General features: G+C 32.8%; 1 protein-coding gene and 1 pseudogene across 4 annotated transcripts; one reads left to right on the plus strand and one right to left on the minus strand.

Annotated features, from left to right (window-relative positions):
• LOC128168909 (TNF receptor-associated factor 3-like) lies at window positions 1-26,717 on the minus strand. 4 transcript variants are annotated; one of them, XM_052835074.1, is made up of 12 exons: window positions 26,470-26,717; window positions 22,482-22,564; window positions 20,970-21,010; window positions 17,671-17,965; window positions 17,250-17,354; window positions 16,581-16,748; window positions 16,417-16,497; window positions 6,184-6,261; window positions 5,796-5,915; window positions 5,449-5,562; window positions 3,777-3,957; window positions 1-3,268 (listed from the first exon to the last, which is right to left on the minus strand). In XM_052835074.1, exons 4-12 carry the CDS (start codon window positions 17,956-17,958, stop codon window positions 2,697-2,699), a joined length of 1,707 nt encoding a protein of 568 aa, XP_052691034.1. In that variant the 5' UTR covers window positions 17,959-17,965; window positions 20,970-21,010; window positions 22,482-22,564; window positions 26,470-26,717; the 3' UTR covers window positions 1-2,696. The 4 variants fall into 4 exon arrangements, with proteins under 4 accessions (XP_052691034.1, XP_052691036.1, XP_052691033.1 ...); XM_052835076.1 differs by lacking the exon at window positions 20,970-21,010 and having other exon boundaries at window positions 1-317; window positions 3,002-3,268; window positions 26,470-26,716; XM_052835073.1 differs by lacking the exon at window positions 20,970-21,010 and having other exon boundaries at window positions 26,470-26,716.
• LOC128168906 (uncharacterized) lies at window positions 22,029-24,927 on the plus strand (annotated as a pseudogene).
• Window positions 26,718-27,221: the final 504 nt, after the last annotated feature.

Genomic DNA, 27,221 nt, shown 5'->3' on the forward strand with positions numbered 1-27,221 from the left:
TTTTGTTTAATTAAATCATTAAATTACTCAGTATAATACAGTACAAATGAAAAACAAATGGCAAATCTGAATTTTTTTATAAAATAAACAAGTTAATTGTTTCTCTATTTACAACCAACGTGTGAAAAAAAGCATAGTTTTTTAAAAATGATACATGTAAAAACCACACTATTTTAAAAGCAAGTTTAAAAGCTACCATTTGAATATTTTGTGCAACAAAATTACAAAACTGTTCATATTCATCAAAAACACTAGATTATCAAGCATAAGTTATTTTAGAATATACATTAGTCATTAGATATTACAAAAACCATAGCCTGAAAAGAAATATTTTGAAAATCAAAATCAATTATATTTACATGAAAGCTGAAAAAATCAACAAAATTCAAATACAAGGTACATGTCAAGGGTTATGTCTCTATATAGAAAAGATGTCTTGTCATAATATTCATATCTAGTATCTCACATATTTTTCAATTTGATTTTTAATGATTTATATATAAAGATAGATAGATAGATAGATAGATAGATAGATAGATAGATAGATAGATAGATAGATATGCGCATTTTTTATTAAGATATTTACATTTAACCATTACTGTACGTCACTAAAAGTGTTATTTACATTCTTCTTTTAAGAACCGTGTCTTGGAAAATATGACTGTTTATCATGGTTCAAAGATTCATCTAAGTCGACAAAATTTAACTGTCATTAGATCCAGTCAACAAAAGCCAATATCAAAATTCTGGTGTCGTTTTATCAAAGTAAACGATGCATAAAACTTTGTTTGACCATTGTTTTACACAAGTAAACTTTTATAACATTCTTCCATTGAATCGACTATTCATATTTACATTTCTATGTAAACAGCAGTATCTATATGATGCTATCAAACCTCAACTATTTAAAGGTTGTCATCAATACAAAGCAAATCAAATGAAACCCCAGCAATATCAATATATTATGGCAAGAAAACGTTACCCATTAAAACTTGCGAGCCGGAAACAATCTATCCGGAATCGCAATGCTGTTGTTTGCGTTTGACCAATCAGACATTTAGATTAAAGATGATTGTTTCCGGTCATTACCCAAGTTTCCATGGAATTCTGCACCACCTCATATGACATCTACACTTGAAAACAGTTTGAAAGTACTGAGAGTATGGAATGATATAAGTATATCATAAGTCAACTAGGGTCACATTTGAATTGTCATAATCACAAACATTTAAAATGTAAATGACTAGAGTAAATTCTTCAAAGGGAACATTTCAAGGATGACCGGGACCCTGACCCTTCATCTACTGAACAAGCTTTTGCATATCCTTTTTTGGGAGTTGATTTTTAATCAACTCTCCTATGCAGTCACTCGGACAAACCGAAAGTGAAACAGTGTTTGGACCTCAGCACAAATCAATCATTGCTCCTGACAAGACTTAGTTCTTGAAAATAATTGATGAATTCGATGTAATGTATGCTAAAGCATTGTTTTTCAAGGAAACTTATTTACAAATACCTTAAAAAAAGTCAGATTTTAAATGGTACGAACAATTTAAATATTTTTTGTAGTCGTATGTATTCCTACGCCAGAGTTCAAAATAGTGTCGTTCAACTCGACGCTCGGCTGTCTCCGTAAACCCTTGTCGGAGATTTACGGTGTCAGCCGAGCGTTTGGTTGAACGAGACTAGAGTTCAATATTGCTTGGATCCATACAATTTTCGAGAAATATTTCTACCACTGATACATACTTTGATTGAATTAATTTTATCTTTAAATATTATTTAACATGATTCATATGGAGGTTTCTCGACATTCTAATCGAAAAAGACCAAAAATTCATATTATAAAAATATGCGTAATTCAAAATAGAAACTACGTATACATGTACTTGTCATGCAAAATAACATATCATTGATTTTAAAATAAATAAACATCGACAAAATCAACTCCCGCCAGTTCTTCAGTACTTTGATAATACTTTATATATCAAAAAGAATATATTTATATGCAATTTTGTAATAAAATAACGTTACCAATCTTCTTTCGTCGTTGTAACACATCAAAATGATTTCACAATTTGGTCTCTATATCCTTAAAATGACTTTCACTCAATAAATTTTAGTCTTAATTTATAATATAATTGAGCGTTAAGTTAGTCCTACTTTTACAAAAACATAAATTAGATGTGTACAACTAACATTAACTTTTTGGGTTTTTATCAATTCATTGACATGGCAAATCAATAATCATTCAGAATTTATTCAACAAATTCAAAATTTATTCGATTTTTTAATATTATTTCAGTTTAATTTTGTCCCCTCAATACTAAGATTTAGTGTTCCTTTTGATGGACTTGAGAGGTTGAAGGAACTGAAATCAAAAGGTGTATTTGCAAACCGGTTGATAAGATATTACAGGTGTAAAACTAAGTTTAGGTAAGAGTTCTGGAATAACATTGACAACAGCATTATTTTTCTGACAACAACCTACGCCGCCACTGTTTATTAAGAGTCATTGACTGAAATTGAAGACATAAAAACATGGGTAAGATAAAACACAAGTAGAGAAGTTCTTAATCAGAAAGAAATAAAGTTTGCATTATAAAAGAAAACTTTTATCATATATCTTTCAGAAATAAACAAGCCTTCAAGTATAGACAAAACGATTGTCTTTTGTAGCTGATTTGGGAACTACTCTAATGCTGTCGCAAACCCTCGATATCGACGACTACCTTTATATAGATCGTATCTTCCTGAAGAAATGTAGGAGTCTCAAGGACACTATGACTGACAAACAGGGGACAGCCGGACGCTACATTCATCTCAGACGTCGGGCGTTTAAAACTAGAACTTGTAATATCTGGTCTAAATGAATCCACCAAATGCCGTGTTCCATTATCTTGGTCCAACAACATTAAAGATACTTTTTGTTTAAAGGGCCAAGGTAACAGGGCGTCGTATTCACCTCTTTGGACAACAAAAAACAGAGAAAGGTGAGTACCTTTTCCTACACCATCTCCATTCAAGTAGACCCGAGCACACATTTTGTATCCAAACCGTCCAGTATAGAAAGGCTGACTATACAGGGAAATCGTGCGCCCAGACTTGGCATCCTGTTTTCTGCGCGAGTAGTCTCTGATTTTCCACATGAGGACTCCGTTATAACTAGCTGTTTCCATTACTTGAAATCGTAGGTCAAGCTCAGCTAGTCGGAGATCAATGATCCCCAGTTGACGTTCGTGTAGTTGAATTTGATCAGATGGTATTCCTGTAAATTATAAACGTACAAAATAATTATCGATTTCTATGTGATATTGATTTTTACAATAATTTTGTTTAAAAATAGCAGGTATTACTTTTTCATTCAAATTTTGTTATTCGGATCAGATTTAAAAGATATAAGTACTTACCATTCTCTTTCTTATTGATAAAAATAATCGAGTCTGAATATCAACTTTGTTAACCAATCTCGTAAATATTGATCTTAACCTCGGTCGAATAATTTTCATCATAAGGAACAGCTTAATATAAATAAATTTTAGAATTTTTATTTTAAATCTGTAACGATTCCCGCATACTTTTTTTTCCAAACGCTATTTAAGTAAATATTCAAACTCTGATAAATAACAAACGCATTTGAGTTTTGAAATAATTTATTTTTTTGATTTTGTGATTCATTTTTGATATGATAAATAACATTTGTTATATTTCATTTTTTTTTTCAAAGGTGTTTTTATGACGACTGTGATATAAAAGCCTTTAGTAGCTAGACCAACCATTTTGTCCGCCCACAGGCCCTGCTCTTTCGAGTTGTGTAACTCTCGTTTCAATACTGCTCTGATTTTCTTTCAGTATATGCATTTCTCCTGCTAATCTATTTTGTGTTTCCTGGTCTGCAAGTTTGTCAATTTTTCTTTCTACTGTAATTAGCCTTTCTGTCTGTGCAACAACTTTCAGCTTGATAAAGTAATAAAATGCAAATGTTATCATTTGCATGGACAACAAAAACATCGTTTAATCGTACAAAATTTCTAATGTCAACCTCTATAAACAGTTGTTTGTCTATAAATCCAGATTCTATATGCCTAGATTTTTTCGAATATACCTGCCTCGAATAGTTTTTCTAGAAGGTGGAAGAACAAAAATTGTTCTTTTAAAATTAAGAACTGTGTTTTCTGCGTATATGAATTTGCAGCAGTTTTCATTTTCAATTCCATTATTGATCCTATATATAACCCAAATAGATTCATTAGCTGTTAAATAGCCAAACTTTTAAGATATTGAAACATTTTATTTAGAATCGAATCAATGTAAAGATCATTTGGGCATATGTGCACCAACTTTTATGATTTGTGTCACAGATGCGAGGGCGCAAAGTAGAAATTTTAAAAAGTAGAAGAACACAAACAAAAGCTGATATAGAACACAGTCACATGGTATAAGTAATTTATTTAAAAAAAATTAACCAAATTGCAACACAAAAATAGAAAGATCCGTTTCTGTTGCAACTTATTTAACAAAACACTAGATTTTGACCCGTGCGTGCACGGGTTGACATTGAATATGATATCGGACATTTACGAAATAGATACATCGACACACCGTATATTGTTGACATTTGCATAACCAAGCTTTAAGTCTACAATAATGCTATTAGTTTTACTACACTCTGCTGAGTTGGAATTATGTAACTGTGTCTGAGGAAAGGCCTTAACCACTGTTAAAATGCCTCCCATAAATACGTAATGTAGCAGAAAATTGCAGAATCGCTCCAAAACGATTTTGGATAAAATTGATAGTTTTGCATTGAAAATAACAGTCAAATTGTTCATAACAAACCATTTTGAAGTTGTAAATACCTTTCTTCGAAAAGTTTAATTCTATAATAATGCAGAATTCAACATTTCTTCAACAACGTTTTTTACACATTATGTTGACATCGAAACTCTCGGGATTTTCTTTTTATAGTAAATGCACTATATAAGAGTTATCTCCAGTATTTTCGTTGATGAACAGAAAAATATTTCCAGTGAAAATTTACACGCATTTGTTTATCGTCTCTGAGTTTATCCATGCAAATGTGATATTGTGGAAACATAAAATAAAGAGCCTCCCATGATTGAGCGTGAATGTAATACTCATGTGCAAGATTGTAAAATCCAAAAAAAAAATTAGATGATTTCCGGATTTTTTTAGGAATTTTCGTTGATTATTAGTTAGCGAAGTTTAATTGAGAAAAAAAAAACAAATTGGTTATCTTCAAGTACCAATGATGTTTAAAATATATAAAACAAAATACAGTACTCTTTCGATTTATCGGTATTAAAGCCCAAAAATTCGAGTCTATTATTTTAATATAGTAGTATAGATTCATATATTCGATATAAACGCATGTTGCCCTAAAATAATTTCTGAGCATCTTCTGGCAGATTCTAAGTAAGAATATACCTTTACATCCTTGATATTCTTTTTTAATGACTCAATATTTTCCTTTGCTTCATGCATGATTTTGACATGCCCCGCGATTAACTGCTGTACCTCGGCAACTTGTCCATATAACTCCTTAATAAAAAGAGAATATATCTGAATAATTTGTTACATTTTTGATATTAGAAAAATAGTTCAACATTTTCTCTTTGGCAAACTTATGGCAGGTGTGTTACTTCTTAAGATGAAGATGACGATGGTGATGATAATGATGATTATGATGATGATGATAATGATGATAATGATGATGATGATGATGATGATGATGATTATCGTAAAAAAACAATGAATATACATCATGCACAAACCTGTGTCCTTTCTTTGGCTTGAGCTCCTTTCAGACCTGTTTCTGCTGATCGCCGAACTGACAGCTCAAGGTGGTGATCAAGTTCATTCCTAATATGATTATCAACATCTTCTTTTGATCCCTGATATATTTACAGAGTTTGAAATGAAGTTAATACTTACGCTGTAACGTAAAAGTAAATTGAAAAGCTGAGAAAAACCTATTTTATACTTAGTGTTACTCAGTTATCTATTTAGTATATATTACAGATTTAGAGAATAATAAATGTCTGTGAGATATCTGTAATGCATGTCCCATAGAAAACAATGTCATAGATAAACAATGTAAAAAGACATAAACAACTCCAATTTTGTTTTATTGTTTAAACAAAGGCTGCTTTTTGTACTCACGGTAAATTTACACCCAATGCTGTTGTATTTACACTCAATCGGACGTCGTGGACATTCATTAGTATAGTGTTGAATCATCTGTAACACATATAAATCATGAGCATCACACTTATTGTTTATGTTCATTACTTGCACTGATGCTTACAATGTTTATAAACTTTTTACCCTTAATTAATATCCATACATTATAAACGTTCCGTGACAACACCTCGACATATGATAACAAATAAGTGAATTATATCTTAACTGAATTATAGTAAAATTTAGTTAAAACTGCTTTGTCCGATTTAATATCAGATTTTGTGTTTGCTTTTAAACGATAATTATGCTAAGTATATAATAATAGACGTTGCAGTAGTTTTCCCGGTCAATTAAGCCATATTTAAATGAAAAAAATGATGAACATTTTTTAAACAAAATCCGCCTCTAACGTCGAGGCAGGGATGATTTTATTACGAGATTGATAACGCTATTAATAGAGTCTAAATATGGGTAGTGTTCTGGAAAATAAAAAATAAACATATGTACAAATTATTCACTATTATCTCTGTTTTATATACAATTGATGCATAACATCCAGGTTAAATATAGTCGGGGGACGAAACCAAACGGTTCCCTTTCGTACACATTCCCGTGATGCATTTTGATTTGTATCTTTGTTGTTGTTGTTTTGTTTTTTTGGGGGGGGTGGGTTTTTTTTTGGGGGGGGGGGGGGTGGGGGGGGGGGTTGTATGCCCGAAAAGAAATTATTTTTATTTACTTTGAATATTCTTAACTCTGAAAGGAGCCCGATTCTGCGGATGTAAATAGACGAAAGTCTAAAACTTTCTAAGATAATTGGTTTGTATGGAAAATTATTTGATACTGTAATAGACCATGCAGCTTTAATATAATTATACCTAATAACAGTTAAACATTTTTTCCAAACAAGCAGTAAACAGGTCGATATACAATTAAGATACTCACATTAACAAACATTAACTAGATGCTATCATTAGACAGTAATACCCACACCAAGTGTTTGCCCCTAAATAACACTGTTCTGTTCCAGTTTAATTAAAAATGAAGGCCACATGCAAGTTCCAGTAATACATTCAAAAATTGTAATTTGCATAACTGAAGGATGAGATCCCTTTCCCACATGATAATACACATGAGCAGCACTTTATGTGCAATTTGGGGTTGAACTTTTTGCATGTGAATTTTAAGTTAATCAATAATCTTAACATTTAATGTCATATAAAGTATGGTCTATATAATTATTACAAACAAAATCAAATTATACCCCCTCTCCGCGGCGGTTGTCGGCTTTAGATTTACTTCTGTGTGCCTACATGTACATAATCGTTTGCACGGATTTAGAAAAGGGGTGGGAGTGAGGTGTCCAGACCCCCCCCCCCCCATGAAAATTCATTTTTATCAATAGTAAAATTACCAAAAATACACCTCGGACTCCAATGATCTTACAGACATGTTATTGCTTTAACCCATTGCGCCTCAATGTAAGGTAACATTATTTGGGGGGGAAATATTATATTTATACTTTATTGTTTATTTCAATAGGAAGTATACATAACAATATGCAGGTGTCCTGCACCACCTTGAAGCTGTTATTTACTTAATAAAATAGTGCAAGGGGTTTTGAAGAATAGGTCATAAAAATACATGCATGTTACAAATGACTGATCTTTGTCGAAGTTACGTACACAACACAGGTCTACGGGTCTCAATAGCGGGTACTAGTTTTACCCAGCTCTTCGATTTGATAGGTTTCATTTCACCTGGTGTATACATACATGTATGTGTTTTTCATATTCAGAAAAGGATTAGTTAACATGCATAAACATTTCTTTTGTGATGATCAGCTCAAGGGATTCATATTGTGCTCTAATGGATCATTATGATGTTGACCAATATAGGTAAGCATAATACATGTATTGTAGCACAATATTATGAGAAACCGGTATAAGTACTACTTTCACTTTCTAAATAAGTGATCTCCCTTTACTAGCATTTTTAATACCGGTATTTAAATAAGCTTATTATCGTTACCTATCCTATCGCATTGTAAAGTTTCCGTCATTCTAATTGCAAAAGTTATTTTTTCATTTGTCAAACTTACACTATTAAATTGACCCCATATTGACCCTGTATAAACAATTTCGTATTAAATTTGTGTATTACATGTATAAGTAAGTGTAGACACTTATCATTTTTATATGAGTTATAATAGGAAGGAGGGGGTATTTCTTTCTAAATTTATTATAATGCATCAAATACAATGTAGATCATGACCTTATGGGACTGTTCTGACCCCACGAAACAGGAAAATATACAAAATATCTTCTAACGTAATTATGATGCAAGTACAATAATGACCCCCAGGTGTTGTCTTTAACCCCCCCCCCTGCCTTTATGAAATAGGAAATGATGATACACTGTATATTTTGTTAACTTCTGAGATCTTAGATACTCATCCCTAAACCATATAATTTATTCTTGCTCTTTGTGTCATTGCATATAGGTTATGCCCCCTTGGAGACACTCTGACATTCTAGAACTAGAAATAATAAAGTATTTTATCTTATTCATATGTAGTGTTTGATCCATGTGGGTAATTCCTAGCCTAATGATTACACTGCTTTGTTAAGGAGACTTTACAATTTCCCAAATAGGCGAATACACATGCATATAACATTTTGTTTATAAATCTCAAAAATTAAATTAAGCAATTTCAAAAATGTTAATGTGCATAAGGAGAGAAAAAGCAATCAAGAAATGATTGAAATATGCTACTGTTCCCATGTAAGAATGTAAGAAGACTGAATCTTTAGAACCAGGTTTGATTGGGAGGGGGTGTGGATGTGGAGTATAAACATTTATAATTTGAATCATATATTGTTATTAATTTTAACTTGTCGATGAATATTAGTTATTGATCCCAAAGTAGAAATATATGACTTCTGATCATATCTCAATAGGTCATTTGTCAATTATGCAAGGTGTAATGTGATATTTTTTAAGAATAAAATTTTTTTCAGTTTATAAAACTTTTAGACCCCAAATTATATTTTAATTTTAATAGAGCATTCAACAATGAAGTGTAAATGTTTAAGGTTATTTTCATTTTAAGCATAAATAAATGTAAGTTTTTTAAATTTCATTTTATATCTAGTTTAAGGAGGAATACATGCTTGGATCCAGAACATTTTCCAGGGGAAGGGGCGGTTTATATTTATGTTTGTTTGGGGGTGGGGGTTCCAAGTCATATATTTGACAATTTTTTGATGTAATTCAAAATAAGACGAAGCCATACTACAGTCATGAACATGAATAGTATAGAACAAAACACAAACTATATATATATATATATATATATATATATATATATATATATATATATATATATATATATATATATATATATATATATATATATATATATATAATAGTATTACAAAACATAGATGATAGATCTATATCTGGGTTCTTGAATTGAATCATATATCATGTACATATATTATTGTTTCTTTGTTCAATGCATTTCAGATGGTATGTAGGTTATGATCCCAAGTGCTCTACCTGATAATATCAAATATCATAAAAACCATTGAGATTCCCACCTTAATCCAAAGATATTATTCCTCCTTTGGCCGTGGTGCGTCAGATCATTATGGTATATAAGTTATGACCCGAAGGGGTCATCCTGTGCCCCTTAGAATCAGAAATTGTCAATTATCTTGAAATTATTGATGTTTGATGATCCTATCTCCATTTAAACTTTATTATTAAGTCTCCCAAATGTAATTTGGAGACTAATTGTTTTTGTACGGTTCTTATTACATGTATTGATATTCTCCTTCTTTTTCTTCTTTCCCGCTCTGAACTTGTTTCTCAGAGATGGCTGAACGGCTATTAGTACTTTGCGGAACGGAACGAAATGATACCAGTTGAGAGGCCCCAAACCAACGGGGAAACAGATTTTTTTAAAAACGCCAATATTTCAATTAAATGGAAGACTGTTTTACAAATTTTGATGTTTGAATGGACTGTGTTTATTAGATGAAATATGCTACTCAATCTGTATACATGTGTAACATCGATGAAAATAACTTATGTTGTTTTTCTTCTGAATAGATTTTTTCTGATTCCGTTCCGTTCCGCAAAATATCATTACCCGTGTGGATATTGGTATTTAACGAAACGGAACGAAATCCTTCAAAAACAAAATTTAATTAATGGAAAATATAACAGCAACTCGCCGTTCTTTGATTTTTTTTATCAAATTCTTTAGAGATGAATGAAAAAAGCTATCAAATCAATTCAGTCATCTCGAATTGTGTATTAAGTTTTCTCGGAAAAAAAAGCGTGTAATGACTTTTAGAGCAATGAGTAGCATATTTCATGTAATAAACAGTCCATTCAAACATCAACATTTGAAAAACAATCTTCTACTTACGATAAATTAAATTGAAATATTGGCGTTTTTAAAAAGTCTGCTTCCCTATTTTGGGCCTCTTAACTGGTTCCGTTTCGTTCCGTTCCGTTCCGCAAAGTACAAATAGCCGGCTGAACAGAATTGTACAAAACTCTAGGATACAATAGGCCTGCATATCTAGTTGTGCACCCTAGTTTGATTTTTCTCATTTGTGGTTAGACAACCACTTTTCGGAGGGGGGGGGGGGTATCAAAAGGGTGTAGGGTCTAACATTGAACCATATGGGAAGAATCGTAGACTCTATTGTAAATGGAAAATCATGACTCCTAAACCATATATATTCTTGTTCCTTATATCAAGGGACATCAAATGTTATGTAGGTAATGGGCCCTGTGGGTGGTCCTGCCCCCCCCCCCCACCCCCGAACAGCAAGTCCCTTAATATCTTCAAAATATATATTCTTGTTCCTTGTGCCAAGGGGCATCAAACGATATGTAGGTCATGGGCCCCGGAGGGGGGGGGGGGGTCGTGACCCCCCTCGAGCAGGAAGTGCACGAATATCTCGAAAACGGTTGAGATCCCCAGCCCTTTACCATATATCTTCTTGATCTTTAAAGAGCATCAAACGGTATGTAGGTAATGTTCCTCAGGGTTAAATTTAATTTTTCAAAACCATAATGCACATTTATAGATCAGTCCCTATCATATACCAAGATATGATGTGTCTAATTGTCTATCCATTAAATCATAAGAGGAGTTCTAGGATCTATGCTTTTTTGAGTGATTAACGTTTCTGCAAATATTTGACTCCCTGGATGAAATTTAAATTTTTAAAACCTTACTGCACATCTATAGAACAGTCCCTATCATATCCCAAGATATGATGTGTCTATCCATTTAATCATCAGAGGAGTTCTGGGATCTATGGATTTCTTTTGAGTGATAAAGGTCAATTTTCTGCTACTATTTGACTCCCTGGATGAAATATAAATTTTAAAACCTTATTGCATATCTATAGGACAGCCCCAATTATATCCCAAGAGATGACGTAGCTACTCCAAAAGTTGTAAGCGGAGTTCTGGTAACCATAGTTTTTTGCAAAAAAAACATCATTTTTTGTTGCCCACTGATCCCCTTAATGAAACAAAAAATTCTGGTACCTGATCACACTTTAATATGACACCCCAATCATTTTCTAGAAGATCATTTGGCTACGGCAAAAAAATTACGTTTTTGAAACAATTTTTTTTGGTAAAAAAAAGAAGTCATTTTTCAGCCATTAATTACACCCAGGACAAAATTGAAAATTACTAAACCTTATTGCGCATCTATAGGATACCCAAAAGCATATTCCAAGAGATGATTTGTCTACTGTTGAAAATGTAGGAGGAGTTCGAGGAAGAAGGTTTTTTGTGAAAAAACGTCATTTTTTTACCAATTATTTGACCCCCAGGACTACAAGGGAATTTTGGAAACCTTTTTACGAAACAACATGACACCCCAAATCAAACTCCAAGAGTTCAGTTTGCTGGTTTATAAGATGTAAGAGCAGTTTGAGTAAGTAAAACGTGACAGACGGACGGACGGAACAGGGTAACAACAATATACCCGAACTTTCTTTAGAAAGTGCGGGTATAATTATACAATAAAAAGACTGGTACTTAACACATGGTAAACAAGCTTGTACTTTACAGAATGATATATGCGAGACAACAAGTGCTTTTCTTAACGTTCAGTTAATAAATTCCAACTGAACGTACAATAAATACCAATAACTAATAGACAAACTTCAAATACAGAATACTGAATTATACTGAACATAAAAAGGTACATGGTTTGCAAGGAGTGGGCAAATGTATGTTTCATATAAAGTATACATAATTATACCTTATATGCAGAGTATCAGACACAAACTGAACATTGAGTAAAAGAAAGCAGACTTCACATAAATAATTCAATTTTACTTAGCAAAACAATTTCAGAAACAGTTTTTAAAACTGCAGACGCAAAAATAAGTAAAACGATTTTAATGTAGCACACATCAAGCAACCCACTCAAATTCATAGTTTTTATTCTTGTACATTTAGTTCACACTTTGTATGATTTTTGAGTGTATACGGCAAATTAACTGAATAAAACAAAATTTATGGCTTTCGGAAACAAAACAAAAGATAAAAAGAATTTAATATATTTTTATTATCCAGAAAACTTGTTTAAATTAAAGTAAGAAGGCTTCTATGTTTTCTTGTAATCTTTATGAAATTGTGAATCCTTGATCTCAAGATATTCACTGTCATCGATGGAGAGTCCAATCTTCTCATTATTTTTTGTTTTCTGGAAAATATTTTTCCCGAATTCACATCTAACACTAAATATATCAGTTATCTCAGCACAGTTCTTTTTACATAAATATCATTATCACAGCGTAACATTACCATCGGACGACCATTTGACAAGAAATAAGTTTTTATTGTGTTGATAAACTTTCCCTAAACAGGTTTCCCGAATAAAAGTGAAGCCAATATACAATTCCTGTGCGTTCCTGTCCATAAGGAACATTGCCAGGTCCTACTTTCTGATCTAGTTCGTGATGCGCTTTAGTTATGCCTCTCATGACGAACATCATGATTTCAGCTTTTTAGTCGATAGCTGGAACGTAGTCAGCTACAGCATGCAACTGTACTGTTTTGTACAGAATAGAAGTATGTCCATTTATAGATTCAATCACTCGATTGTCAGTTTTTCAACCATGTCACAATTATGTTCCAAATATTCTGTCATTCTTTTGGTTTGGTTATACTACCTTAATAATGTTTGAAATGTATTTCCACACTCATGATCCATTTTATATATTTTTGCACGCATGCGTGCTCAGTGGGTGTAGTAGTTTACTGGGGAAACCCTGGTTTGCAGATTTGATTTTTTTTCAAATTAATTTGCTTTGTGGTTTTGGAAGATAAGTTAGATTCATTCTGGACGACAAGCTGTGTGGACGTGTTCGTACTCTTCCTGAGAGATCTTGGGTGTTTCGATTGCTGGATGATCTTGGGAACGATATACCTGTGTGGGCTTTATTCTGAGAAAGCTTCAACTAATTGTCATATTTTTCTTCTATGTGTGTAGTGTTGATAAGAGAAACATTATATTATTGAATCAATAATTCTTCGAATAAACGTGAAAAATAAAACTTATTATGCAATGTTGTTCAATATTTAAGTAGGTAACCAAGGAGTGGAAACTTGGTAGACCATGTGATATCCGTGCAAAGACATTTATATAAGTAACGAAACTAACCATAGGCGCGACGTCATGTTGAATGCCAGTCCATACGAAAAGAAGTGATGTCAACAATTTCCATTTGTTCTTGTATATTTTTGAATAGCTTGCTCTTGTTTTATGAATATTTTCTTGTTTTAAGTAACAAGGACCATCCTCGTACCAGAATGGTTAAAAATTAAATAACCCTACATAATTGAATGGTAATTGTGACACCTTATAATTGTTTTCTTGCAATGTGATGGTAACACATAGTTTGTCCTCATTATATTGATTCCCATAAGATAAAAAAGGTCAGAACTTGCTGAAATTTTGTTTGGTTAACCATTAACCACTGCATACACCTGCATTTGTTTCTGATATCTTTCGAATGCACATTAACAAGTACAGTTTTTGCACAAGATTTTCTTTGAAATTCAACGAATCTCCGCAAACCTGCGTAATTTTGAGTTCATTTTTTCTCATTCTCTTTATTTTGTATCCTCTCCGCCTTCAGGCTTCTAGAAACGATAGAAAAAGACACATTTCATAGACACTAACTTTCTTTTCGAATCCAAGGTGTTGAATGATATGAACTTCCTCACTTCACACATTTCTCATTAAATGACATTCATATTGTTTGTTGTTTTTACGCGACCATTCGAAACATATATTAATTCGACACTGTTCAAAGGAATGACCGGGTCTATGAATAGGACACACGTTTTCGATATCACTTGATATTGTGTCATTCACAGAAGTTTTTCTAGTTCTAGTGAGCACATAATCTAGTTTGTTCACTATTCTGTTTCTATGATTTGTAATTTTGCTGGTGGAGATCAAAGGTGAATTGCACATAAAACTTGGCTTGTTTTCTATACAACTTTGCTTTTGAACAAATTGAAAATAGCACATGAAATTGAGGTTATACCTCTATTTTATTCATTCATGTATTTCACAGCTGTGTTTGTCAATGTTTTCTTGCAGACAGTATGGTTATGTCGTCACAATAAGATTAACCAAACGTAGAATGCAAGAAGTTGTTCATACGGATCATTTATTTTCTAAACAAAGCAATGATAGATCAGGAACTACTTGTTTAGAAAAGAGTTTTCTTTTTTGCACTTGATGGTTTCTCACCTTCATAATTCACTACAGGTTTTTTTCTGCCTAAATAAAGTGACGCATTGGAATGTTGTTTCACGTATTTCGTCGTATGTTCAGTTGACCTTCACTGTCACCGATATTTCTATTACAAATTTCTTCATCTTCAGCAAGAGCTACTACTTTTTTAATGTTTAATAACACGAGGTCAGCTTCTAAATCTTTGGTTTTTGAAGAAATACAACAAAACCCAAAAGGTGACTCAGATTAATGATATTCTCGGTCTTTTTCAGCAGATTGTCTTTCTAATTTTGCAAGCATGTCATCCACATTTACCAAGACAAGTCATGCTATGTCGTTCGCATTTCTTTTAATTTAAAGGCGCATCCACCAAGAAAACTATTTGAAATTTAATAGTCTTTTACTTATACGTCTAATGCACAGTTTGTTTGGCATTCGAGTGTATGTGGTAAACTAACTGCAATAAACCAAAAATAAGGTTTCTAAGAAACAACACAGTAGATAATAAATTTTATAAAAATGTTGCTGACAAATATGTCATCAAAATATGTGTAAATTATTAAAAAGTGTGCGCTTTGAAATTCTCATTTAAAGCAATAAAAAGACACATTCATACAAAACATCGTTCAAATTTACCGACATTTGGTTTGTAACAATATCAATTAGCACACCCACTTTATCTTTAAAATTGACTACTTGAAAAATAACATACTGCTTTACAGAGAGATTAATGCATAAAAATACACAAATTACTTACATGATGATATGCGAGTAGTAACAAAGAAACGCCTCGCTCATGTAGTTTGCACGGGAAACAAAACCAAACTAACTCTTGCACCAAAGAGCAAAACGCTTTTGTTGTAATTTACTAAAATCTTGCATGCAAACGAAGTCATCACAATGGTATTTCAGAATGTTGAAACGTTGGTGTGCTCTTTATATATATATATATTTCAGTCTATGGGTATATGCATATCATACTTACAGCATACAGACTCTTAAGACACATGCATAGCACAAACAAGTTAACGTTTCTAAAACACAGACATGTGTCTACTTTGTCTACTTCGATTTTGTTTTTGATTATTAATCTGGTTTGAATAGTATACATCTTACTACCTTAATCTTGTCTACGATATGATCCCAGCAAAACTAGGCATTTTTAGCTTCAATCTAAAACAAGCACCTTGTCTGGAGTGTTTTTATTTCAGTTTTTTACAAATCTTAAGATCCGGATAAGTTTATGCTAAATATCTTGTTCGTAAATTAATAAATTTCTGAATTGAATATAAATCTGCCTTACGATTCCAAAGAATGATACGTACTAACATAGAGCTTATATAAACCATGCAATTGATAATATACTTTTTATCAATGATCAAGTTTCATTAAGATCTGAAAAACAATTCATATACCATTCTCCTAGTAGCAGATTCGACTCCACATCTGAATGGGCAAGATATGTCATACTCAAGACACGCAGTTTCCAAATGATCCTAAAATGGAAATTTGACAATATCTGACAACGTAGGTTTTAACCGATGGCATTGTGGTAATTAAATACCAGTATCTTGTTCACCTGCATAAGATGATGCTTTATTTCTTGCAAACAATAACTACAGGCCTCCAGACGAAACAGGCACCCCTCTTCATGTGTTTGTAAATCTTTTAGAACAACGGTAACTTGACACCCTTCCTGGGAAAACTTGCATTTAGAAGGTTTGTAACTGCATGTTGTTTCGTGTGCCTATTATCAAACATTGATACGTTAAACAAACCGTTATTAATTATTTACTGTGGTTTCATTAATATTCAAGGGTATCAATTTTCATGGATAAAGTGAAAATCACGGTTTCAAGGATACGTAAATTCGTGGCCAGTGGTCTTATCAATACAAAATGTTATTAGAAATTTCAATTAACACTTAATTTCGTGGATCAACTGAATAACGAAATCCACGAAAATTGGTATTCAACGAATATTGATGAAACCACAGTAATCCAATCTAAACATCACTATTTTCTGCTGTACGTCACTTTGCAGTACTGAAAAAATGATATGTAACCCCCAACTTTATATTTTTTCTTGAATACGTTTATCCTCTGTTATACAAATGTAATGGAGTTAATAATAACACCGCTGTTCTGCATTTGTATAAAAGGGATGTCTAGATGCTTTATTTCTGACATAAATTATCATTATTAAAATAACTCTCATTTGTCACAAGACTTGGTATATATTCAGTTACCTGTAGATTTTTCCATGGCACTTCTTCTTTACATCCTTCAGTTTTGTAACTACAATACACAGGAAGAAGACGCACTTCCCGTCGTGCACCAAAATCCCTGAAAATCTAAATCAATTGATTTTTTTAACATTGGTTTTCCATGTGTTGGTTGATATAGCAAAATTGGTTCGCTAACATATCACTTAAAATCAACAAATATAAGAAATAGACATAGTTTAATCAATTTCCATGGACATAGTTTATCCAATTTCCTTGTTGGGAGGGAACTCCGTAAGAAGAATTATTATAAAGAACAAGGAATAGAAACAACACTTTACCATTTGGAAATATCAAACTATTCAGTATATCACATTAATCAATAGTTTAAAGGTGCTTGATAGAAACCAGTGTGAATTTGTTTTAATATCATTAAAATATTCACCTCGTTTTCTTTTAGATAGACACATGATTCTTCCCCTGCTGGACACATGACCTGTTTCGGATTCCCTTGAAGTAACTGAGAGAAGCACTGCTCGCAGCCCCTGTGTCCACACTGGGTCTGAACAGCCTCCCGCACGATGCCATTACATACCACACATCTGTACTTGTCGTCAACAGTTATAAATTCTGGGTTGCCAGCGGGGGTTTGATGAATTGGAAGTCGAGTTGATTGAGGGTTTGATGACAACGATGAAGGAGAACTCTGAGTTCCTTCTGCCATCAAGGACATTCAAAGACTGGCAAAATAAGCGAATAACTGATTTGTGGATTATGTAATTGAAGGCACGAAAATGTGATTGAATACATTTTTATTTTCCTTTAAATGAAATGTGCCTTATTGACTCAAGCAGAGATTGGTTAGATTATATCCCTTTAAAATCAAATAGTATAATCGATAATATATGATTGTATGTTAATATCTTCTGTCTAAGACAAACTAATCTATATTTTTTTTTAAATCAATTACCGAATAATATTTTGGATAGTTTGTTATTGTCATTTTTTTCATAGTCAAAGGTTTCAAGACAGGTTAAGTTAGTTACTAGTCACTGACTACTAGTCACTGGCTACGAGATGTGAGAAAAGCTTTCTATAAATATCTAGCTAGGATATTAAAGTGGATACAAGTGCTAGTATTGTATAAGATATTCCATAAACCTTGATACAAGACACAGTAAAATAAACGAGAAAAGAATTTTCGTCACTGGAAATAAAATAGAGCAATAGGATAGCTATCAGAAATTGAGATCAAAAGCATTATGTAGATGACAGATATCTACTAGTGTTGTTTATAATAACATTCTAAGAGATCGTCAACATGACATTAAAATAAAGATTTGCTTATTTGGTTTTTGTTTGTTGTTTTTTTTTAAACCTTTCAATTGTTACATGTTTTCTTTTAGATATGACATGTGGTGATAAAAAACAGTGTTCAAAATCAAACGTCCAAAGAAAAATACAAAACAAAAGCAAAAAAAAAACAAAACATGGACCTCTAATAAAAAAAGAGGATGGATCAGGAGCCATGGAGGAGTGAGCATCCTCCTCTGACCGGTTACACCTGCCGTGTGCTCTTTGTCGTAATCGGGAAAATGAAAACATCAGTAGACAATTATGACAACCATGGTCTTACAAAATGTATGGAAAACGTTAGTTAATATGCGATCCAGTTGAAGATTGTATTTGCTAACAAGGTCGTTGTATCGACCATAGAACTTTCGAAAAGATGACTTCAATCGAGACTTTTGGTAGTCCTGTTATTTTTCCTTGTTTGTCAGTAGCTTGCCTTGCCTTAGAAAACTGTTCAAACATAGAGCATGCCCTTGCGTATCAAAACAAGTTGGAGACAAAATCACCATATGCAGGTGGTGAAGGTATATCGCTACACAAATAAAGAAAGTTGACTATAGTAAAATTGAAATCATCACGTTTGTCATATCGCTTTGTTGTTGGGCTACGATCAATGCCCCTTTCAAGTAAAATATGCAAATAATTGGATAAGCAAAATTTCCAAATATGAAACAGATGATAAAGACTCTTTGGTATTTTTTATTTCAAGTTTACTGGGATATATCGAGTCGACGTAAGTATGGAAGTAATATATCTAACATTTTATTTATATTTGTTCCAACATCTCACGTAGATGCACTACAATTGCAACTCGCAGATATCTACAGATATTATTGATTAAATATTCTTAAGACTTCACTAAAGTTTCTTAGTTATTTCCTGTTATTCCGTCAGCTACTATTGAATGCCTCGTTTTTGACACATTCGTTCAAACATTTCAAGTAGCTGAATATATATTTGTTGTATATACATTTATGTGTTGTTGATAAATTTATCTTTTATCTAACCCATATCATAAGTTAGCATTAGGTTACTCAGATGCATCTTTTTATCTCGTCAGTCACTAGTACTTCTAGGGTAAAAAGTCTCGTTTTGATATATTTGTCCACATAATTCAGCAATATGCATATATAGATGGCAGATATTTACTAGTAGTGTTGATATAATCATTCAACTAGCTCATCCATATGAAATAACAATTAGTTAATTCGAATATGAAAATGACTAAAACAAACTGTTAACAATCTCAGAAATCCATAAAGCGAAATATGAATTAAAAGCAGAGCAACACGGACCTCTATAAAGATACGGCATCCGCTGCCGACCGGTCGCACCCGCCTTTACATATTTTCAATATCTTTTTTTATCTCGTTCGCTACTATCCCTTTAAAACAACCTTACAGCTTTCACATATTTGTTTAAATATCTTAAGTACTTATGAAAAAATGACAAAAAAAACCGTCAACTATCTCAATCAAAGTACCGAAGAACTGACGGGAGTTGATTTCATCGATGGTTATTTATTTTAAAATCAATGATATGTTATTTTGCATGACAAGTACAGGTAGTTTCTAATCTGTATTTGAATTAAGCACATTTTTATAATATGATTTTCCGGACTTTTTCGACACAAGAATGTTGATAAAACCCCGTACGAATCATGTTAAGTAATATTCAAAGATAGGATAAATTCAATCAAACTATATGTATCAGTGATTGAAATATTTCTGGAAACTTTATGGATCCAAGCAATATTGAACTCTCGTCTCGTTCAACCAGATGCTCGGCTCTCGCCGTTAATCTCCGACAAGCAAGAGAGACTCTCTGCTTGTCGGAGATTTACGGAGACTGCCGAGCGTCGAGTTGAACGAGACTATATTGAACTCTGGCGTAAGATTACATACAACTAAAAAAATATCTAAATTTTTCGTACCATTTAAAATCTGACTATTTTCAAGGTATTTATAAATATGTTTCCTTGAAAAACAATGCTTTAGCATACATTATTTCGAATTTATCAATTATTCTCAAGAACTATTTTTTGTCAGCGGCGATGATTTGTGCTTTGGTCCAAACACTGTTTCACTTTCGGTTTTTTCAGAGTAACTGCATAGGAGAGTTGATTAAAATCAACTCCCAAAAATCCATAAAATGAAATACAAATCGAAAGCAGAGCAACACAGACCTCCAAAAATATAGAGGTAGGATCAGGTGCTTAGGAGGAGTGAGCATCCTCTGCTGACCGGTCGCACCAGCCGTGTGCTCCTTGATACAATTGGGCATGTCATAATCGAGGAAAATGTCAAAATCGCGAAATGTATATATAAGAAATAGCGTATAAATACTAGTGTTGTTATAAACTCTATGTAATACACATTTTAAAACACTTACGTTTCTTAAATATCTTTTGTGATCTTGTCAGCTACCAAAACCTTTCATTAAAAATGTCTAATTTGTACATATTTGCCCAAACCTTTCATCGAGTTAAGAAAGAAAATACATAGGTTTTTTTAACGAGAAGGTTAGATCCACAAGGTAAAGTAAAACATTTTTTTTATTTAAGGTTACAAATATGATAACCTCAATGAACCTTTTTGTGAATTAAAATCAAAATAAATAGAAAAACAATTTTTTATGCAAATTGGCTTTAACTGTTTGAATCAGAACTAGGAATGACATTTGAAACTCTACGGGTTATAGGTGCAGAGTATAAGGACAACATATGTAATTAAATAAACAATAAGTTTTGGCATGATGCTCAATTTAATGGGGTCAGACTTTTTTGTCTAATAGCCAAAAAAGTTCATTAAGTCTTAATGAACATTCATCGTTAAGTCTTGTAATGTATGTGTACTTCAAATTTATATTATATGTTCATACATATTATGTAAAATGTTAACAAAAAAAATTAATATTTCCAAAATGTGAAAGGGTATTTTGAAATGAGAGAAAAAGAAAGAGAGAGTATACTAAATTAAAAAGGATGGAGCAAGTTACAGTCAAGCTAATGAATTAACCATTTATTAAAATTAAAATTCCCTATATCTGCAATTTTTCAACAGTAATTATTTTTCGGTCCAAATTATTTCAGTGATGATTTTCTTTAGTGCCCATATGCTTAATATAATCGTATTAAATAATTTACTGTTATAGATGAACTGTTTTCAATCTTAAAATTAAGATATCTACTCTTTCATCGATATTTCTTAAAAACTTTTTTAATGCTGGATATTAATTTGTAAATCACCTGTTTGATGATGTTAATTGCCATCTTGAATGTCCTGTATATCTCAAAAACTGTAATTGTTAAACAATGTTTAAGTTCAGACGACACGTTCCTCGAGCATCTTTTTTGTATCTCCTCGTAATAAAGAGTTCCAATAAAAATAATTATTTTTATAATGATTTTTAAAATGATTAAAATTTACTTGTATATGGTTATATGCCTAGATGGCCGAGTGGTTAGAGCCGTGGCAGATCTCTGCCAGGACCGTAGGTTCTAGAGGTTGTGAGTTCAAAGCCCGGCCCAATATAGTGAATTTCGCTGTGCTGTATTATTTATTTATTTCTATATCAGCAATTCAAGTGTATATTCAAGAAGATTATATAGGAAATTGAATTCTCTAGTATTTTGCAGAAATGCCTGGTAAGGTATTCTAATTTTTTGCAAGAAAGCTTGTCGGAGTAGTAGTAAACCATTAAAATAATTCATGGAATATGTTATATAAAATTGAGGAACGTGTCGTCTGACCTTAAGGCATCAAATAGCCTCGTCCTAGACCGTGGATCTTATTCTCATTAATGGATGATTTTTACTATTTCATACCTCTCACATATTATAATTATTTTGATAATCTAACTGAAAAGTAAACAAAGTATTAACTCCGCAGTTATCGTCCTTACCTATTCTCGGATAAGTGGCATAATTTTAATACAACATGTATCAACCAAAAGATACTTCTTCCGTGAAATCTAATTCGTTCTATCTGTAAATAGATAACATAATTGATTAGATCATACATAACCAATACAAAATTTGACTCAACAGTTCGTGATATAACATTACTCAAAATAAAGCATGCAAATAACATGGACTTGGTTTCCGAACATCTAGATGATTAGCTTCGAGGGTAATAACTATGTTATATGTTAATTACCTTATCTAATGAATATCCTATAATCCCAAAGGACATGAATGTCTGCGTTTGTTTTACGCGTATAATACTCCAAAACTGATTATTACAAATGCGGGATAGACAAGGCAAAACACACACACAAATAAATTGCATGTGCAAAGATGTAATGTACATAAAAATTTGTTGGCTATTAATAGATAAGCTATATTTTTGCTTAATCATATGATTTACTCATCATTTATTTTTTCAGAAAAAATTCAATTTTACGATTAGCATTGAAACGTGAACAATCAAGACCAGAAACTAATAAGGAACCTAGATTCGCACTTAAGCTCCGCCCACCCTGACGACGGTTACTACGAAGGAAAAGCATTCTGATAGCTTGATATTGCGCATTGCTTAAGTAAATCCTTTCATTACTACACCTGCACTGTGGATACTATAATTATGTAATAAACAGTCGTGGATCCGTTTATAGGATGATCCCCACTGAGAATAGCTGATAACAAGAAGCACCATCACTTGACGATTTGCAGAGCGATAGACAACACGTACTTTTCCAGTGTGCACTGAAGACGAGAATTACCGCTGCGCCAATTCATTAAAGGAGAGGTAATACGAACTCTATTTTATTTTGAAAAAGCCGCTGAGGGCTTTTCCGTCGCTGAGGACAGAGCTTAAAGTTAACAGAAAAAAAAGCCGATGAGGGCCATAAGTGTTTTCTGTCGCTGAGGACAGAACTTAAAGTTAATACATGTACACTGAAATCTAAAAGCCGCTGAGGGCTTTTCTGTCGCTGAGGACAGAGGTATGGTGGTCACTTCTAGTTAATTATTGTGAAAGTTATTTAATGTTTGGTGTAATGGGTGATAAAACAATATTGCTTATCCCATCAAAAAGGGGATACATATCTGACAAGATAGGGCTGAAATGGGAACTTAGAGCATGCAGAATGAACTTTGACTGAAATTATAGTAACAATGAAATTCTATTTGTAGACGTCAAATTATGGACTTGACCTTCTTGCTATTGACGAAAGGTTACACAAGCTCCAATATAATGAAGAAAATAAGAAATCTGCTAAATAAACAAGAAGCTTGGAAAGAAGATTGCGGTTGTTTCTATCACAGTTACGACACTCTCCTGACTTTACAGTTATGACGCCACAAGACGTATGTAGATTCCTCGTTTGGAGTGATCAGTTTGGAAAAACTCAAGTTCACGCGGTTTCGTGCCCGTTCTTAGGGAGAATGGGGGTACTTGGATGTGCATGTCCTACTAGACTTGCAGCGGGAACTATTCAAAATATGATCCAACAGATGACGGAGATTTTGCGAACCCATGGACGAAGCCGTTCTTGGGATGCTCAATTGAAAGTAGGAAATCCCTGTTTATCAATAGAAGTTAAAAATTATATAAAGCAGTGTAAAGAGGAGCAGGCAAAATCTCATGTATTGCCATAACAGGTTAAACCAATATTCCTGGGGAAAATAAAATCAATGACAATGTACATTGACAGAGAATTTTCGCGTCCCGATTTATCTTTAAGAGAAAAGTTTGTCCTTATTCGGGACCAAGCGATGTTTAAAATCCAATTCTTTGCGGGTGACAGGATCAGTGATGTGTGCAACATTCTATCACAGAAAGTGAAAAAATTACAAGACAATTCTGGTTTTGTTTTTAATCACACGTACGGGAAAACACTGAGGGGAGATGGGAAATCAAACACCTTTGTCCTGAAAAGATCTCATGATAAAGCTATCTGTCCTGTTGTGGGCCTCGAGAAATACTACAACTGGTCTAAAGAAAATAAGGTGGATCTTAGTTTAGGGTACCTTTTCAGACCTGTTTCGGAGTCGGGACGTGTATTGGACCAACAGTTAGGTTATTCGGCCGTTTACGAACGACTGCGATATTACCTGGTATCTTTAGGTATTTACGAGGGGGAGACCCCCCATAGTCTCCGAGGCGGTTTTGCTGTAACGATGGCGATTTCGGGTACCGCCTCATCTCCACAGGATCTAATGAATCATGTTGGCTGGACGAGTGAACGGTCGGCGCATTACTATTGTAGAACAAAAACTTTGACCGATGCAAGTAAATTAGCTACAGATATTGCCAACTTATCGGCAGACTCAAATGAAGTCGAAGAATTTTACAAACTCAACGGAGACTTCTCATCCCTAGATTCTGCATTTGTGCCAAGTATCTAAAGACACCCGGTTTTTTATATTGGCACGCAAAGATGTATACTTGCATATTTGAATGTCGATCTGTTTTCTAGGACACGCCTTGCTCCTTTGGAAGCAGGCATTGAAATTGGTATTGTTTACATAGATTTAAAAAAAATTAATAAAATACAAACATAACTCTTTTGAGTGAGTATTGGGGATAGGCCATTGAAACTCAGCCTGGTTCATTAATTTACAAATCGTAATCACTATGATGATTTTAAGTATCTCGCAATTTCTGAGTCTAAATTCATACCCAATACTATAAACAGAGGTGCGTGTTGTGTCAGATAGTAAGAGTGGGGATATGTTAAGATCCCCACTGAGAATAGCTGATAACAAGAAGCACCATCACTTGACGATTTGCAGAGTGATATAACCTGAGTACTATAAGCAGGGTGTAAAATAAGTAATTATACCCGTTCGGACGTACTGGTCGAAAAAAAAAATGTAGCTGATACATACTACGCATCTTCTGAGTCTAAATTCATACCCAATACTATAAACAGAGGTGCGTGTTATGTCAGATAGTAAGAGTGGGGATATGTTAAGATCACCAACATAAAAGTCACATAGTTTCTTAATATGGTATTTCACTCTTTGAGTGCAAAAGGAAAATAGATTTATAGAAATTAGGTGGATCGACTCATTTAACCATCCCCTTTTCGCTAAAAGTCGTCAAATACTCCTTAAAAACCACATGTAGCAAGCGGGTAGTTTTTAACATTGATATCCGTGTAACGTTATTGCAATTGCGTCTTGAAACTGATGACAATGAAATCATAGTTAATAAAGAAATGAATCCCTACTATTGATGTATCCATACTATTTGGGAATTTGATATAATTTTGTACTAGAAAAAAATAGGAATTTTCTTTTAATGATATGTATTATATTAGGAAAGAGCTGGGCTTCGTTTACATGGGTACTCACGATTTTTCTTAAAGCAATAACACATAATGTTGATCACAAGTCTCCTTTAACTGTTTGTAAAAGAATTAACAATTCCTGTTATTTAAACTCTGATTGAAATTTTAGGGGCCTACTACAGCGTGTGAATTATTTTTTCGCCAGTCATAATGAAAAAGATGAATATTAAATTCTACCAATACAGTAGCAAGGCTTCTCTTATTTTCAAATCGACAATTAGTCGTGCCATTTTGGCCCTTTCGCATTTTACTTTGTTATGTAAAGACTTGGAATAAATTGATGACAAAACGAAAGTAAAAAAGCGCCCTTTCTTAATTATTTCGCCTACAATTGGGTGGAAAGCATAAGTACCTCAAATCAGGTATATACTTTGCTAGAAACTTTAAAGTATATGAAGACACTAATCGTTTGTTATCAGTGTATTTTAAACCTCGGTCTATATTTAGAATATGGAAATCCAGGTTTATTTATAGATTACTTAGCTCGTTCTTTAAAAAACAAATAAAATGTTTTTATCTTATTTTTTCTATAAATTATTGGGAGGATACTTTGTTTAAAGGTAAGTAATAATGTAATAATTTAAAAGTTACATACCTTGTACATGTTATATTTCCTTGTAAAACAATTAAAGAAATTTCACAAAGAGTGGACATGTTTACAAATCTAGTCGTGTTTCACAAATCAGACTTTCCAAGAATTTGCAGTATCACATAATGTTTGCATAATGGTATATATCTTTCTTTTTAAATGAACAGAAACTCCGTCTTATTCTTTGAAAGATTATAAACTCATACGTGGCTTTAAATATAAATATTCTGTCATTGGCACAATGTATTTAAGGATGTGACGTATTATTTACGTTACAAAATGGCGGGCTTGGTGATTGGATGCTCTCTCTTTCTAGACAATACTTACGGGTACAATTGAATAAGCACTAATAGCTTCTGATTGCGTAAAGCAGTAACGATATTTTGTATTTCATTTGCACACCTGCAGTTTTAAAATTACTAAACGAATAAGTAAATCTTAAAAATACTTATCAAACATTAAACCTTTTCATTTTTTAAATACATTTTTTTGTAGCCTTTAACGATAATCGCTGAACAATAAGCATTTAATTATTTTTAATTCGGAAAGTGAGTTTGCACTATAATAACTTGCTTAATAAATTAGAAAAGAAGGAGTGAACAGTTTTTGTTATCTCGGACTTCTGTTGAATTACAATGGCAAATTTCATGTTACGCAAAAACATTTGTCATTACAATGTATGAAGGCGTGTTCTGCACTGAAAGGGAATGTTGTCATATAAGTCTTAAATCTGCTACGCTCTTGATCCTTTTCGACAC

Source organism: Crassostrea angulata, unplaced genomic scaffold, assembly GCF_025612915.1.
Source record: "Crassostrea angulata isolate pt1a10 unplaced genomic scaffold, ASM2561291v2 HiC_scaffold_67, whole genome shotgun sequence".
Taxonomy (NCBI): Eukaryota; Metazoa; Mollusca; class Bivalvia; order Ostreida; family Ostreidae; genus Magallana; species Magallana angulata.

Bases quoted from the DNA above. Each gene is read 5' to 3' on its own strand.
- LOC128168909 (XM_052835074.1), bottom strand. From the start codon at position 17,958: ATGTCCTTGATGGCAGAAGGAACTCAGAGTTCTCCTTCATCGTTGTCA. The intron at 5,916-6,183 runs GTGAGTACAAAA...TAAATATATCAG, and splicing joins GCATTGGGTGTAAATTTACC to GGATCAAAAGAAGATGTTGA. The intron at 3,958-5,448 runs GTATATTCTTAC...TACTTTATCAAG, and splicing joins AGAATATCAAGGATGTAAAG to CTGAAAGTTGTTGCACAGAC.